Source organism: Agelaius tricolor, unplaced genomic scaffold, assembly GCF_023055355.1.
Source record: "Agelaius tricolor isolate 1412-34295 unplaced genomic scaffold, bAgeTri1.0.p SCAF_8, whole genome shotgun sequence".
In the NCBI taxonomy this organism is placed as follows: Eukaryota; Metazoa; Chordata; class Aves; order Passeriformes; family Icteridae; genus Agelaius; species Agelaius tricolor.
The window spans coordinates 11,508,898-11,522,663 of record NW_027269268.1 but is presented as its reverse complement, the minus strand read 5'-3'; the positions used below and the strand labels follow the sequence as shown (position 1 = coordinate 11,522,663).

General features: G+C 35.9%; 1 protein-coding gene across 3 annotated transcripts in view; it reads right to left on the bottom strand.

Annotated features, from left to right (window-relative positions):
* Window positions 1–13,766, bottom strand: part of CCSER1 (coiled-coil serine rich protein 1) — a 615,756-nt gene that overhangs the window by 116,456 nt on the left and 485,534 nt on the right. The window contains exon 10 of one of the 3 annotated variants that reach the window (XM_071431639.1): window positions 9,308–9,353. The exons of the other annotated variants lie outside the window; for them this stretch is intronic. Coding sequence (XP_071287740.1) covers window positions 9,308–9,353 — 46 coding nt within the window. The remainder of the gene's footprint in view (window positions 1–9,307; window positions 9,354–13,766) is intronic. 3 annotated transcript variants of the gene reach the window in all.

Here is a 13,766-nt window from a genome sequence, read left to right as displayed (position 1 = left end):
ATTGTGTCCTTTTGGTAAAGAGGGGAAAGAGGGAAATTTACACAATACAAGCCATGGAGCATTTCTACTTTCTGGTTTGCTAGTCCAGGTCTAGAATCACTCCCAGAGAGCTGGCAGGAGACTGTGGTAGAAATATGACAGACCCCACAGGAGAAATTGAACAATTCCTTCCACTTGGGAATTACCAATGGGTTTCTTCAGCTATACTGTTAGTACAGAGGATAAGATTTTTCACTGCCAAAACATGTAATTTTAAAATAAGTAATAAACCCCCCATATATCTTTATTATCTATGGTAGAGCTCACTTCTACTATGTTCATTTTTACATTTCTTTTCTTTGGTCTTCTAAAACCCCAAAGACCAGATACACAGGGAAATGTCAACAACATTACTTATCTTTTAAAAAAAGTTCTGAAAGAAGCAAAGTTCATATAATATACTATTTTAACAACCAAATGGAGGCAATTATTAGCATTTTAAAGATAAGGGATCTAAAAACGATTGTTACTTTACAGAAAAGCTTAACAAGGTTTTCTATACTGCTTTTATTGTATTTTCATATAACAAATGCTTGAAATAGCTTCCAGAAAACATTCAGCAGATATTTATTTCCTGACAATAGATGACTCTAACAAAGCACATAAAAGCCTCTCATTCTTTCCCTGTGTGTTTGAACTTCAGCACTATGACCAAATGACAATAATGAATTGACTTTTCTATAAAAGCAAAGCAGCAGATACTTTGCAGATGTTAGAAATGAATGGATGAAAAGGAAAAAAATCTTCTTATAAAAACAAGTGCACTAGGAATAAATGGAGGTGATATTAAAAAAGCATTACATATAATGCTGCTTAAAACTGTATGATGCCAAATATTCATTTTTAGCAATCCATACCACATTAATTGTATTTATAGTTCCTGTAGATGAACTTGATAAATCCTTGTAGATAATTCAAGCATTAGCAATGTACTAAAAACATTAAAAACAAGTAATTCTAACTAGTGGTCCATGAAGCATATAAAATCCTTGTTGTTTATGGGAAAACAACAGCGTGAATCATTTGTGTAGCTTCTCTCTAGAAAGGTACAGACTGTCTCTTGTCTGAGGGAGAGAACAGCAAAGAGGGCATTCACATACATGCTTGTACGACACAGAGAAATGGTGAATATTTTTACTCCAACATTTAACTCTTTTCAACCATCATGAAGCAGAATGTCTGTCGGTTTGCTTTTTCCACTACTGATAAAACGCAAAAGAGATTGCAATAATAATACTTGCAACATCTCAGAAGGGAGATCTGGGACAAAAAGTTATGACATGTTGATTAAAGGCAGTGGTTTTTTAAAATCGATTCAATGGATTTAAATACAATACAGAAAACTGTTAAATGGTTCAACAGCTGTATCAGAAGAATAAAAATGCCATAGTTCATTACTCAGCCTATATAAATCTTTAGCAATGCCAAAAAAAGCATGTTCTTTCTATCTCTGGTCACATATGTAACAACCAGCAGTGTGGCAGGAAGGGCAGTTCCACAGAATTTCTCCTCTGCATTCAGTGGATGCTAATGGGAATGTCTTGGAAACTTTTGAACACTGACTTGCCTATTAAGCCTTTCAGTAATTTAAAAAACAATCTTTAGCACTCCCAAATTTCATTAATCCTCTGAATACAGAACTGCTGACCAAAACAATGAATACAACAGTTTTACACTTAAGTACATGAGAGAAAAGCACTATTCATTATAATGATTAACCAAAAAGGAAATGCAGTCTCCATAATTGTAAATGCTGAATGTCACTCAAGGTAACTAAAATACAAGTGTCTAGGCTGTAAGTCATCATAAAACTATTTTGTAACTCCTCACATCTTGGAATATTTTTTTTTTCATGACTGCACATATAAATGAGAAAAACATGGGAAAGCATGTTCCTTAAATTCTGCCTGAGACTGCTTTATTCAAGCCTGCTCCAACATCAATGAGAAGACTGGTATCTGAAGCCATGAAGTCTCTGACAATCAAAGGTCCTGAGAAAGAGTCTTTCAGCCTCAGGTTTCATATTTTCTGAGCTGAAACGTTCACTCTTCTTCACTTTCATTCTATCATATCCTTTCTCTATCAGTTTCTTCCACTGGAAGCCTTATTTTGAATTTCTATGTTTCTATTTCTTCTACCCTACTGTTCTCATTAATGACATAAAGCAAGTAATTTTTCTTCATTTTCCTGATGCTTTTCTTCTATAAACATCTGGTAACTATGTGATCAACAGAATATTTATAAAAAACAAACAGCTAAGCTGGTAGTAGGACAAGTTTTTCACAGCAAAATTTATCAACAGGCAATCTGAAAGTATGTATCACTATTATTATAGCACAATAGATGGTCACTGGAGAAAGAGAAAGATGTTTTTTTGTGTGGAAAAGTCCAGGAACAGCAGTAATATTACAGTGGGCTAATGGGAAGCACTGAATGAGGGAAATTACTCCACTGACAAAGCATAAGTTAACACGGCTACACTGACAAGTCATTACAATTCAAATATAGCTCTCAAAAAAAAATCACTGTCAGATTTTAGATAACTGACTAATCAGAAATAGGATTACTTTGAGATGCAATTTATTCAGAATAAATGAAACTCTTGAGTTTACTCCTAAAGGAGATCTATCAAAGATTCAATTTCATTACTCAAAATTGAGTTAGGTGAATAAGGGACTCTTCAGTTTGATGCCTGAATTAAAGTGATCAGATCAATCAGAAATATTTTGTTAGGCCTAGAATTAAATATTAATTTAATTGAAGAATTATTTACTGCGTTAACCTTATTTTTAGAATTAAAAAAAGTATCACCACTTGGAAAAGTCAATCTCATTTGGAAAACCTGAAAGCAATCATTAGCCACTTAAAAAAATAAATTACTAGGTTTAGTAGATAAAGTTTCTTAGATTAACTGCACATGAATTGGAAAACAGAAAATAAACCTGAAAGAAAGCTGCATCTTCAGCAGCTGTGCATTTTTTCCCTTCTTTCCATCAACAGAAGTGCTTCCCAAATTACAGACTCAGAAGCCTTGGCTGGAAGGGGCTTCTAGAAGTTTTCCTTCACTGCCTTCTGTTTGTGACAGACACAAATTCCAGCATTAGAGACATGGAATTGTCAACTCTCTGTTCATGGAAAAGCTTAAGGAATTTCTGTGTAAAATATAGAGCTCTGTTTTTTTTAGGAAAGGAGTTATGAATAATTTTAATCACATAATTTTTTCTGAGATGCTAGAGGGAAAGATCCTACAGACTGTCTTCTATTTTGTATTGACCACAGACATAGTCACCACAGAAATTACTGATAAAAATTAAAAAAAATCCCAACAACTTAAGAGTGTAAACTACATCTGTTGGCAGCTGCCATTTCTGTTTATTTTCATGGGAACAAAGTTTACAGACCTCCAAAATATTAAAGGGTTTAATACGGAAATTACTTCAAAGTAAGTCTTTACTAATAAAATTTTAGTTATTTTATGGAGGTTTTCAAGAGAAAATTTTCAGAAACATTCAATTACAGGAAGTTGAGGCAGCTCAAGAAGCCCAGAAAAAGCTTTCTTTTGAAAATCTCATAGTGGTTTAAAATTTACTTAGCAGGAGCCTCCTTAATTTCAACGGATTACGTCAGTATTCATCTTTTAACTTTCAAAATAAGAGCAAAACAATGTATCTCATTTTTAAGGAGAACAAACAGGAAAAAAGCAATTGTTCAAGCTCATGGCTTCCACACTCTCTCTTGACTGAGGTGTAATCAGGTCTAAGAATTCAGAGCAGAATAGGAAGAAGTGATTATGCCTGAATTTAGTGAACTTTGCCCTGATACACTGTTTCTTCCAAAGATGAAAGATTAAGTTTTTGAAGGGCTGTTGTACTTAAACCAGACACAGAGTCTGATTTTTAATCAAATTATGGCCACAGCCATTTTTCCATGCTCACTGATAAGTCAGCCAAGATGGTCAATGCCACAGTAAGACAGCAACAACACATTTGTTTTCTTCTTCCATATTCAGATGAAGTCTGCAAATCAAACTGGCATTCAAGGCACCACTGTACACAGCAGTCCAATAAATACTACTCTCCCTCACCAAGCACAAATAAATAAATAACAAAATTATCCTTCTTTTCAATCATGGAATGAGGAAACAAAGGCAAATAAAATCCACATGTTAAGCTGTCACATAGAAACATTTATTTCTATTTTATATCTAAGTTCGATGGTTTTTATTAGTGGGTTCCATATTTGCTAAATGAAATCTCCAGTCTCCAATGTTTTAAAATAATCACTTGAAAAAAATTTTCATTGTGCTAATGTTGTTTCCATGGAAACAGGAATGAAAGCAGAAGCTGCTGTCAAAAGAATTAGAATTCTCTCCCACAAATGAAAGACTTAAAAATAATAATAATGTATTAATAAAACAATTGTCAGAATACACATTTTCTCATTTTGCAAAAGCAGAGCATGATCTGACATTCACTGGAATTAATAGGGCTATAACTTTTGATTATATTACAATAAGCCTAAATCACTAAGAACATATTACTGAGGTAAAAAACCTGATCAAAAGATCATTCAGCTAAACAGATAATTTTCAGATGAAGTTTTAAATTGAATTCAGCAGGTGACTGTCAGATGAGGCCTTTTTTGGAAATTAAGAATTATGAGCCAAAAATGTAAACCAATATATACTAAGGATTATTACTATTTACATAATTTATTTCTAATCCTGTTGTTTAATTTTCTTGACAGTGAATGAACACCTGACTGGAAGATTTTCACAATTAGTCAGATACAGTTCTATGCTCTAGCCAAACAGTAATGGAATATATATCTCAGCTTAATATTCTATAGCATTTTTTCTAGAGTCAGATGTTCAGTCTGGAAAACTCTCATCTGGCCTATGACTGGAAGGTGAGTTTTGCACCCTTCTGTGACGATAAAACTTCCTTATAAAGCTCAAAATACATTGATTTATTTTCCTAAGCTTTTATAAAGCATTGCTTTAACCAAGATAATTTTGATCACCTCTGCAAGACAATGACTGCCAGTACTTTTTCCCAAGAGACTCTGTTTTCCCTAGTATGCAGCCTATTCATCATGAATTTCATTAAAATTCTGAAATGAAACATTTCAAATCTTTTCATTCACAACTTATTCATTTATCACAACCACCTTGGATTTTTCTCTTTAACAGAAAACCACTCCATTGAAAAAGGATTCTTTCTCTGCAAAAAACCATGAATCAAAAAAGTAGTTAACTTCTCAGCATTTTCTTTTTTCCTTGTTTTCTCCTGGTAGACCAAAGAAGCTGTCTAGTGCTTTGAAAAATAACTTGACAGTGGACAAGTACAACTGTCTACATTAGGAACTTAACTCTCCTAATTTCAGTTCTACATATTTTCTGCTGTCATTAAAATCACCACAATTTAAAACTCTGATGTATTTGTATTTGTCCTAATCAATTAAACTTTGTGAGAGTGTGACATTAAAATACCATTTATAAGCCAGCCAAGAAGCCCTGAATTTTGATATCAGGTTGGTTTATTTTTAATGCTTTATTGTATGAAATTCCAAACTTAGAAGATTGGTTTAGCTGCACTCAGTTCTGGCATTTTTCTTATCATTAGATGGTATGAAATTCTTTGGCTATTATATGGCTATTGCAGGCACCTGATCCATTTTTTTTCTGTCTGTGAAGTTGATTGTCAGGTACCACATTGCTGTATTGATTTTTGATGCCGTCCTACTCTGTTTCAGGAACATTATAGCAAGGTTCTATTCTATTACAGCAAGGTTCTTTCTATGCTATTTCTTCTCATTGATTTCTTCTAAATAGTGCTGATCAAAACAGGTAAGCATTTTTCATTTCCCAAATTATATGTAAATGATAATATATATTTTTAAAAAGTACTACCACTGTCACATTCGATTAGCAGTTACTTTCAGTCTGAGGACATTTGAGGTCAAATAAAGAAAAATGTTTGGAATAAGTCTTTACAAAAAGGACCACAGATATGTTTTTATATAAACACTTGGTCATCTGGTGCAAGATTCACTGTGCTTTAACACATGATATAAACTTACAATCCTGACTCTCACATATACTTTTGCAGGACAATGGTGCAGTTTGAAGGAAATCTTGCAACAAACCAAAGTATTTTCAGAATTGTGGTGTTTACTCTACTCCCTGTATTTCAATGGTGTATTTATGCTTGCACTCCATGTGATGAACAAGCAACAGGAGAAAACATGAGAGCTTTCTGCTCCCTAAAGCAATTATACTGCAATTCTTCCAAAAAAATTCTGCAGCTACATTTTATTTAGTCATAACTGTATTTTGCAAATCTGTGTTTTGCCTTTAGGTCAGCAGCACTCCCATGACCAAAGCTCTGTCAGGCAGCTATCGTTAGACTTCTGAGGACATCTGAATTGATCCTGGACTCCCTTTTCAGTTTATCCTCACTCCTTGCATCTTATTTTGTTGCTAATTACAGATGCTCTCATATTTTTTGTTAGTTTGAATTGTACCTTCCTTTTTTCCCCACTCCTGGCTTTATTGTAAAATAGAAACTAAGTTGCAATCTATTCAAATTCACAAGACAAGTTTTTATCTTGTGGAAAGGAGACTTGACTCTCATATTGTGATTTATTTGCTAGCGTTATACTCAGTGTCTCGGAGTTTATAACCAGAGTGTTAAAATTTCCTATTAGTAGAAATTTATTTTAAAATGGCTTATAAACAGCAACTCAGTCTCAACCACTCATTGCTTTTCCACATTTCACCAGCAGCTCCTCTGGCCTCTGAGCTCCAAAAGCAAATGTCATAACACAGCACTGGCACAGAAGGCACTCAATGTCCTCAACAGCTCTGGATGCCCAGAGGTGACTTCCCAGTGCCTTCCAACACCACCACTGAGCCCCCCTGGTCTCTCTGGAGGTGAAGCAGCCACAAGTGCCCAGTAGTCTAAAACATCTTGCATGAACTGAGATCAGACTACTCTTGCCTTTTCCACTGCCGTAGAGTTACTGTGGGATCACTGGTCACAGCAGCTGGAAGGAAACATCCCTGCTACCTTTCAGTTTCAGTGTAATAGGACACAGCACTTGTTCAGTAGCACTGCTGCTCTCGATTTCCACACATCCTCATTTCCCATTTTGGCACATGAACAGTAACATCCAATGCTTTGCAAGGACCAAAAAAGTTACTCCCAATGACTGGAAGACAAGCTCAGGATGTGCAAGCTCTAATTTTAGCTTCCTGTTATAACTTTACCACAACATATTCATAGTTCCATACAATCTTTGCCTACCAGAACACATAAAAGAAGGAAACAGCTGGCTGAAATTATTCACTTAGATATTATGAGTTCCCTTATTTACAGGGTGGTTTTTGTTTCCTTTTGCTTCACAGTTAAGCCATTGACACATTCTATATATGCTGCTTTAAACTTCTCACATCTCACCATTTCAGCAATGTTTATTTTATCAAGAAAAAGTGGAAATTCTGACCACTTCTTCCAGCCTACCCATACACATAATTAACTCAACCATTATCCATTCCTCTGTGTATTTCAGAGCTCTGCATCTTCATTTTGTTACACATCTGTCTTTGCCAGATAAAACATGTTCTGTGCTTTCCACACCTTCCCTTATGTTCAAATCCCTCACACTTCATTCTGTGACACTTCATCATTCACCTCAAACAGAGGCTCCATACAAGGAAGGAAGTGGACACGCTGATTTTTTATAACTGAGCATGTTAAAGCATGTTGCTTCAATGTGTTCCCAAAGTCTCCACTGAGGTTGTCAGTCATATAAATTAGTAGCAGGACTAATTTAAATGAGAGTAAGCCAGCCAGAAATTCAAATTTCATTTTAGGAGACTGCTAAGTGACATACATATTGGATGAAAAATAACTTCAACATTGTTTTTTTCTGAAGGACACAGTGATAATATTTATTGTTTCCACCACACCTTAAATAACTGTAATAGGAGCACAATTATATTTCATGAAGAGTGCTACATCTTGGTATTTTTTCCTTCCCTTAGATATTCTCAGTTGAATAGGAACATCATAGATAATTGCACAAAAGAAAGGACAGTCATATACAGATCATATTTTTGTTACTTTTGCAAGACCCACACTCACAGACAAACGCCTTATGTTTTCCTAGGAATACACAAGAGCAGCACCAGTGAATTCACACAAGCAACATGTTTCAAGACTGCCAACAATGGAGCATCAGTCAAACTGCACTGTACTTATGAATAAGCCTGTAATGTTATACTGCAATGAGTCTGTTTCACATTCAGCGGTGTGATGCAGTGCACAGTAATTATAATAATGCAGTGCATGGCTGTAGCTCATTATATGCATGTGGAAGACACCAACGTCTTTAGGATGAAAATTAACTCAAGGTAGGAGGAGAAAGACAGAAATAAGGAATGTAAGAAAGTCCTCATCTCAAAGTCTGATGGTATTCTAAGGATCTATACATTCAATATGCATACTCACGCAAACACTGTTAATGCAGCAGAGAGATCATCTGGAATTAGAATGCAAGCCTTTCTCTTATTTTTTTTCCATTTTTAAAAATATATAGCACATTTTGTTTGTGGTTTCTTGGGGTTTTGGTGAATGACAGTGGAATTTATTTTAATTTAAAAGAAAGATAATTTATCATCAATAATTCCAATGGATTTAAAAAAAAATGAAGGAAATCCCTTTCTAAAAGTTCCCTTTTCTCCTCAACTCAGCAGATGGACTTGTTCTTCAAATTAATTAGAAGGGAAGTCCTATAAGGAATACAACTTGTCTCAGTAACATCTGCCTTATACCATATTGTTTGATTTTCCATTTCTTTGTTTTTTGAGGTCCAGATTTTTTTCATCTGTTCAACAGAGAAATTAATTTGAAGAATAGGAAAAAGAGATTCTTTAGTTTTAACAGTATTACTCATTAGAATGTTGCACACATGATCTGGTAACATTATTCCCCTCCAGACTTTGAGTCATTATGGTATTTTCTTCCCTGCTTGCAAGTCTACTGTGCACAGCGCAGCCCCATTTCATGATGTGTTGAACGAAACACAACGAAGAAATAAAGATGGGGTCAATAGAAGCTGTTAGCTACAAACACATTACAGGCAATATACAACACCAGTGGTTGAATATTGACCTCAGGGCATTAACTCTAGATCAGCATGCCATGCTACAGCACATGAACACATAGTCATCTTTACAACACAGAGCGGAATTTAAGAGACTCACATAATTGCCTGCGAGAAGGTACAGGAGCACTTCCCAATGCTGTGCCCTGTAAATAAAACACATTTTTTTTTTTTTTTTGGAGCAAAGGATGTCAGATTAACAGCAGCAGCAAATGAAAAAAATGACAGGACATGAAGAAAATGAAGGCAGTGAATAGAAATAGAGACTGTTTAGATAGAGGAGTTTATTATTATTGAAGAACTGCAGTTCCTATTTTCAGATAAACATAAATTATAGTGGAGAATGTTCTATGAGTAATCCACCCATCACTGAACACAATGAACCAAAAAGAGAGAAAAGGGAGAGAAAGAAAGAAGACAGGAAAAAAGTATCAGCATAAGACAGTCATGCTCACACTTGTCAAAAATTAAATTTGATGGAAAGGACAATGTACAGAGTATATATTAATATGAATTCCTTTACAGTAAGAGTCTGACATTGAGCCTTACAAGAAGGCTCAATGACACCAATGTCTTAGCTGATACTGTCACTGCTTGAAGGTACATTTCAAACAGGTAGGAAGGAGAGTGTGCACAGTACTGCTTGGTTCCTGACACTTCCTCCTCATCTTGTCTCTCTTTCACGTCCTCACAGTTTCATGCCAGCTGACAGGAAGCAGCTCTATTAACCTCCTGATCAATACACACAGTACGCTCTTCCAATAGATAGAGTGTTTCATCTTTTGTGCATTATGCCAGCAATTACCACACATCTCTGAAATACCAGATGTGCATGTAAACAAAACAAGAACCAAACACCAAGCAAGTCACACCCATTAAGATCTGTAGGCAAATCTCTTCCCAGTGTGATACTCTATTCCCACAATATCTCTCAGCCCACTCCCTCCCAAACCAACAAATCAATCCCAGAAAAAACAAACTAATAACAGAAAGAAAGGAGATGACTAGGTAAAGAGAAACTATCATATAGAAAATTTGAAAAGCACTGTTAAAACAATGTTGTCTCATTCTGAATCTACATCATGAATCAGAGCTTTGTTTTGAGTTGATGTCCGAGACTGCATCCTCCCTCCCAATGTAAAAGGACCTACTGATCAATTGGACTGGGTAGCCAAGGAGTACTAATGACAGTAATATTTATATTGGAAGTATTGCCTTAAAAATAACTGATCAAACACCTGAAGCTTATGAGTCTTGAGTGAATTTTGGCTTCCATTTTGACTTCCATCATCTTTTTGAAGTCAAGGCTGGGAGCTGATTTACCAGACATTCAGAGAGGAATAGGCTATCTCCAATTATCTTGGAGATAATTTTCTCTTTCAGGTCTTCTGTAAATCCATTATCCTTTGCCTAGGATGAGTGAAGCATATATATGCATATCTAGAGAGCCCTGTAGAAGAGCCACCTTTACATTACTGATTCCCATACCACATTTTAAGGAAAACCAGGATATATAGGATCATTATTCACTTGGATATCATGGCTGTGCCACTGAGACCACAGTTTGCCATGCTGTGGCCTCACACAGTGCAGGGTAGCTCAGCAGAAACCATTTGTCTCACTACACCCCAAGCTTGTCACTCCAAAACTCTCTCCTGAAACTGCAGTAAGAGGTCACAGTCACAGTAACAAGGAGCCAAGGGGGCAAGCAGGTGTTAACTTGTGCTGGGACAGCAAAAAAACCACTGGCTTCACCCCTTGTTTTCAAGGTTGCCAGGTTGCCAGGAAAAGGCAGCAAGCTGTCCTATTTGTCAGGAAAACATGGAAACAGGCTGTGTGTTCAAAGTCCTTTCCTCCAGGGCAGACAGTGCCCTACAAGTGCACTGTCCCTCAGCCCCACAGCTTTTTTATGGGATTATTTCAGGTACCCATCAAGACCTGGAAGCCTCTGAAAGTGTCAGATTGTTTTATTTATAGCACCTAGCCTATTCAGAAGGCCAATGAGGGCAGTTTCTAGGACTGCTGTGCACATGAACACAGTATGACAAGAAAATACACCTCCTTAGGTGTTGATTCCTGCCTACATCTTATAGCCTTTGTCATAAAAATATATCAAGATTTCAGTCTCAAGTGCCTGCTGGCCTGGGAGGGCCAGGGTGACTTAAGGCTTAAGTACTCTATTCAGTCAGATTAATTTATTTAATATTTACCATAGCCAGTGGAAGAAGGGCACAGACTAATTTTTCTATACATTCCTGTGCCTTGCAATTCAGTGCTACAGCCTTTGTTCCTCAAAAGGGAAAAGTAAGAGAGGCTTTTATCTTTTCCACCTTCATATAACATATCTGCAGCATCCCCTCATTGTTAATGCAGGAATGTTTGATTACCCAAGACAGCTCCAAAGTGAATGTGGATTTTATGCTCCAGACAAGCAGATCCACAGTTGTTCCGTTTACATTGCTTCAGTCAGTCATTCCTAACTTCTTTCCACTTAGCTTTCAGAAATGCAATCAGAACATTACAAAACGCAGTTCTTTTTGAAAACACTATCAATTTTTAATCTTGTCAAGGTGAGAGTATGACACAGTTTCTGTCAGAAGTCGCAGTTAAGTATTTGCTGAAAACTCCAATGAACTCTGTAAGGGAATATGGCATTTAGTTCCCACTGCTGTTTTGTTTCTCACATCCTCACGTTGAACAAAAGTTACTGTCAGCTTTTCAAAGTAATGACTGAAAACACCAACCAGTCTAAATATTTATGACTGTAGCTATTCTGGGACAACAGTAGCAAGGAAGTCCAAATGAAAAGACTCATAATTCCACCTCTTCAACAAAGGAAAACATCCAAGTATGTATTAGTTTGCTGTTCAAAGGAAGTATTATATTTTTCACTAAAAATACTTAACCAATTTTATGTTTCTTACAACTGTCTGAATTCTGAAGTTATGATTTCACCTGATATTAACTGAATATAGTGACTGAAGTCCTCTGGGTTCACCTTGAGCAACTCAAAAATCTGTGTATTGCAATGTATGAAACGATCAAATCAATACAGCTAAATACCCCCTCTACTGCATAACTACACAAATATTGCTGTTCTTTTTGTCACTTTCTATGAGGAATCTCCACAAAGATGTGTATTGACAACAGACCAATCAATGCCAGAAATAAATAGAAGAGCTTGCTACCCATCAAATGAATGTTTTTCCAACAAATGCCCTCTCTTCCCTTAGAGCACAAACCCACCTACTACATGGTTAAAAGGCAGATTAAAAAAAAACCCAAACAGATATCCCCTCCAAACAACCCAAAACCTCTAAACCATCCCACCCCCATGTTATGACTTTAAAAGAGGCTAACTCACGATATGCAACATTTTCCCTAGCACATAGTAGTTTGGCATGAACTTTGAATACGAACTTAGCCCTTTTTTCTCATCACAGAATGTTTCAGAACACTGCTATGAACTAAAATGAACAGTTTTAGAAGACAGGATATACTGAAGTCTTAGTTATTACCACATAAAAAAAAAGTCAATTGATCTCACAACTGTTAAGAAAGATAATTTCACATCAGTACATGATGGCAAAATACCACTGTAAGATTTCCTAGAGACAGAAAGACTTGCTGCATCACTCCCACATTCTGCTGTAAGAGCAGAATATGTTTCTTTCATAAAGACAGTAAGTATTAAAGTGGTAAGATGTGCTTCGGTGCGATGGCTTTCACTTGCATTACACAGCACTTCACCAGAGCATGTATCAATGAAGTGACACACAAAGTACTCTGGTGCTACTCTGAGCTCAGGACTGACAGCTCAGTAAAAGCTGCCTGAAGAAGGATCTACTACTTTTCCAATGCAGTATCTCTGAAAAGGTTTCACATATTTAAGTTAATTCAATATAATTACATGAGCGTGTCATCAGATATGGTGCCACCAGATTCTAAGAGATGCAGACTTCTATCCAACTTCAGGTTCTATCTTCAAAGTTTCAATTTTTGTGCAACAAACTTACTCATGAACACCTTCTTGATAGTTGGATTTCACTGTACACACTCAACCTGCACTCATTTCGGTTTCAAGTTTTTTATCATCTTGTTGGAAAAATCTGCTTTTTGTCACATGGCCTATTTTTTGTGTGAGCTGATTCAATAGGACTATGTCAGTTACAATAGCTTTGACCTGTTTTCTACCTGAAATTCATACACTGCCTTTTAGTCTTAACTCCATTTATAATTTAAAAAAATATCCCACTTAAAAATTTGTTTTAAAGAATTTCCATTTAAAATTTTAAGTGCTGAGACCACTTCTACTTATGTAGAAACCATCCATCCTTTAGGCTCATTTTGACAAGTTGAATACATAGAGGGGGAGAACCTGAGACTTTGGAAAATAAATTATCTGCATAAATAGAAATGAAAAATCAGAGTCAAAGCAGTAGTGTTAAAAAGGAACATCAGCATTTTAAAGCCAAGCTCAACTTTTTAGAAAGATAGGATTAGAAAATGCTAAAAAACCTCAATAAACCCCCCCCATTATTTTTCACAGAGAATTGTTT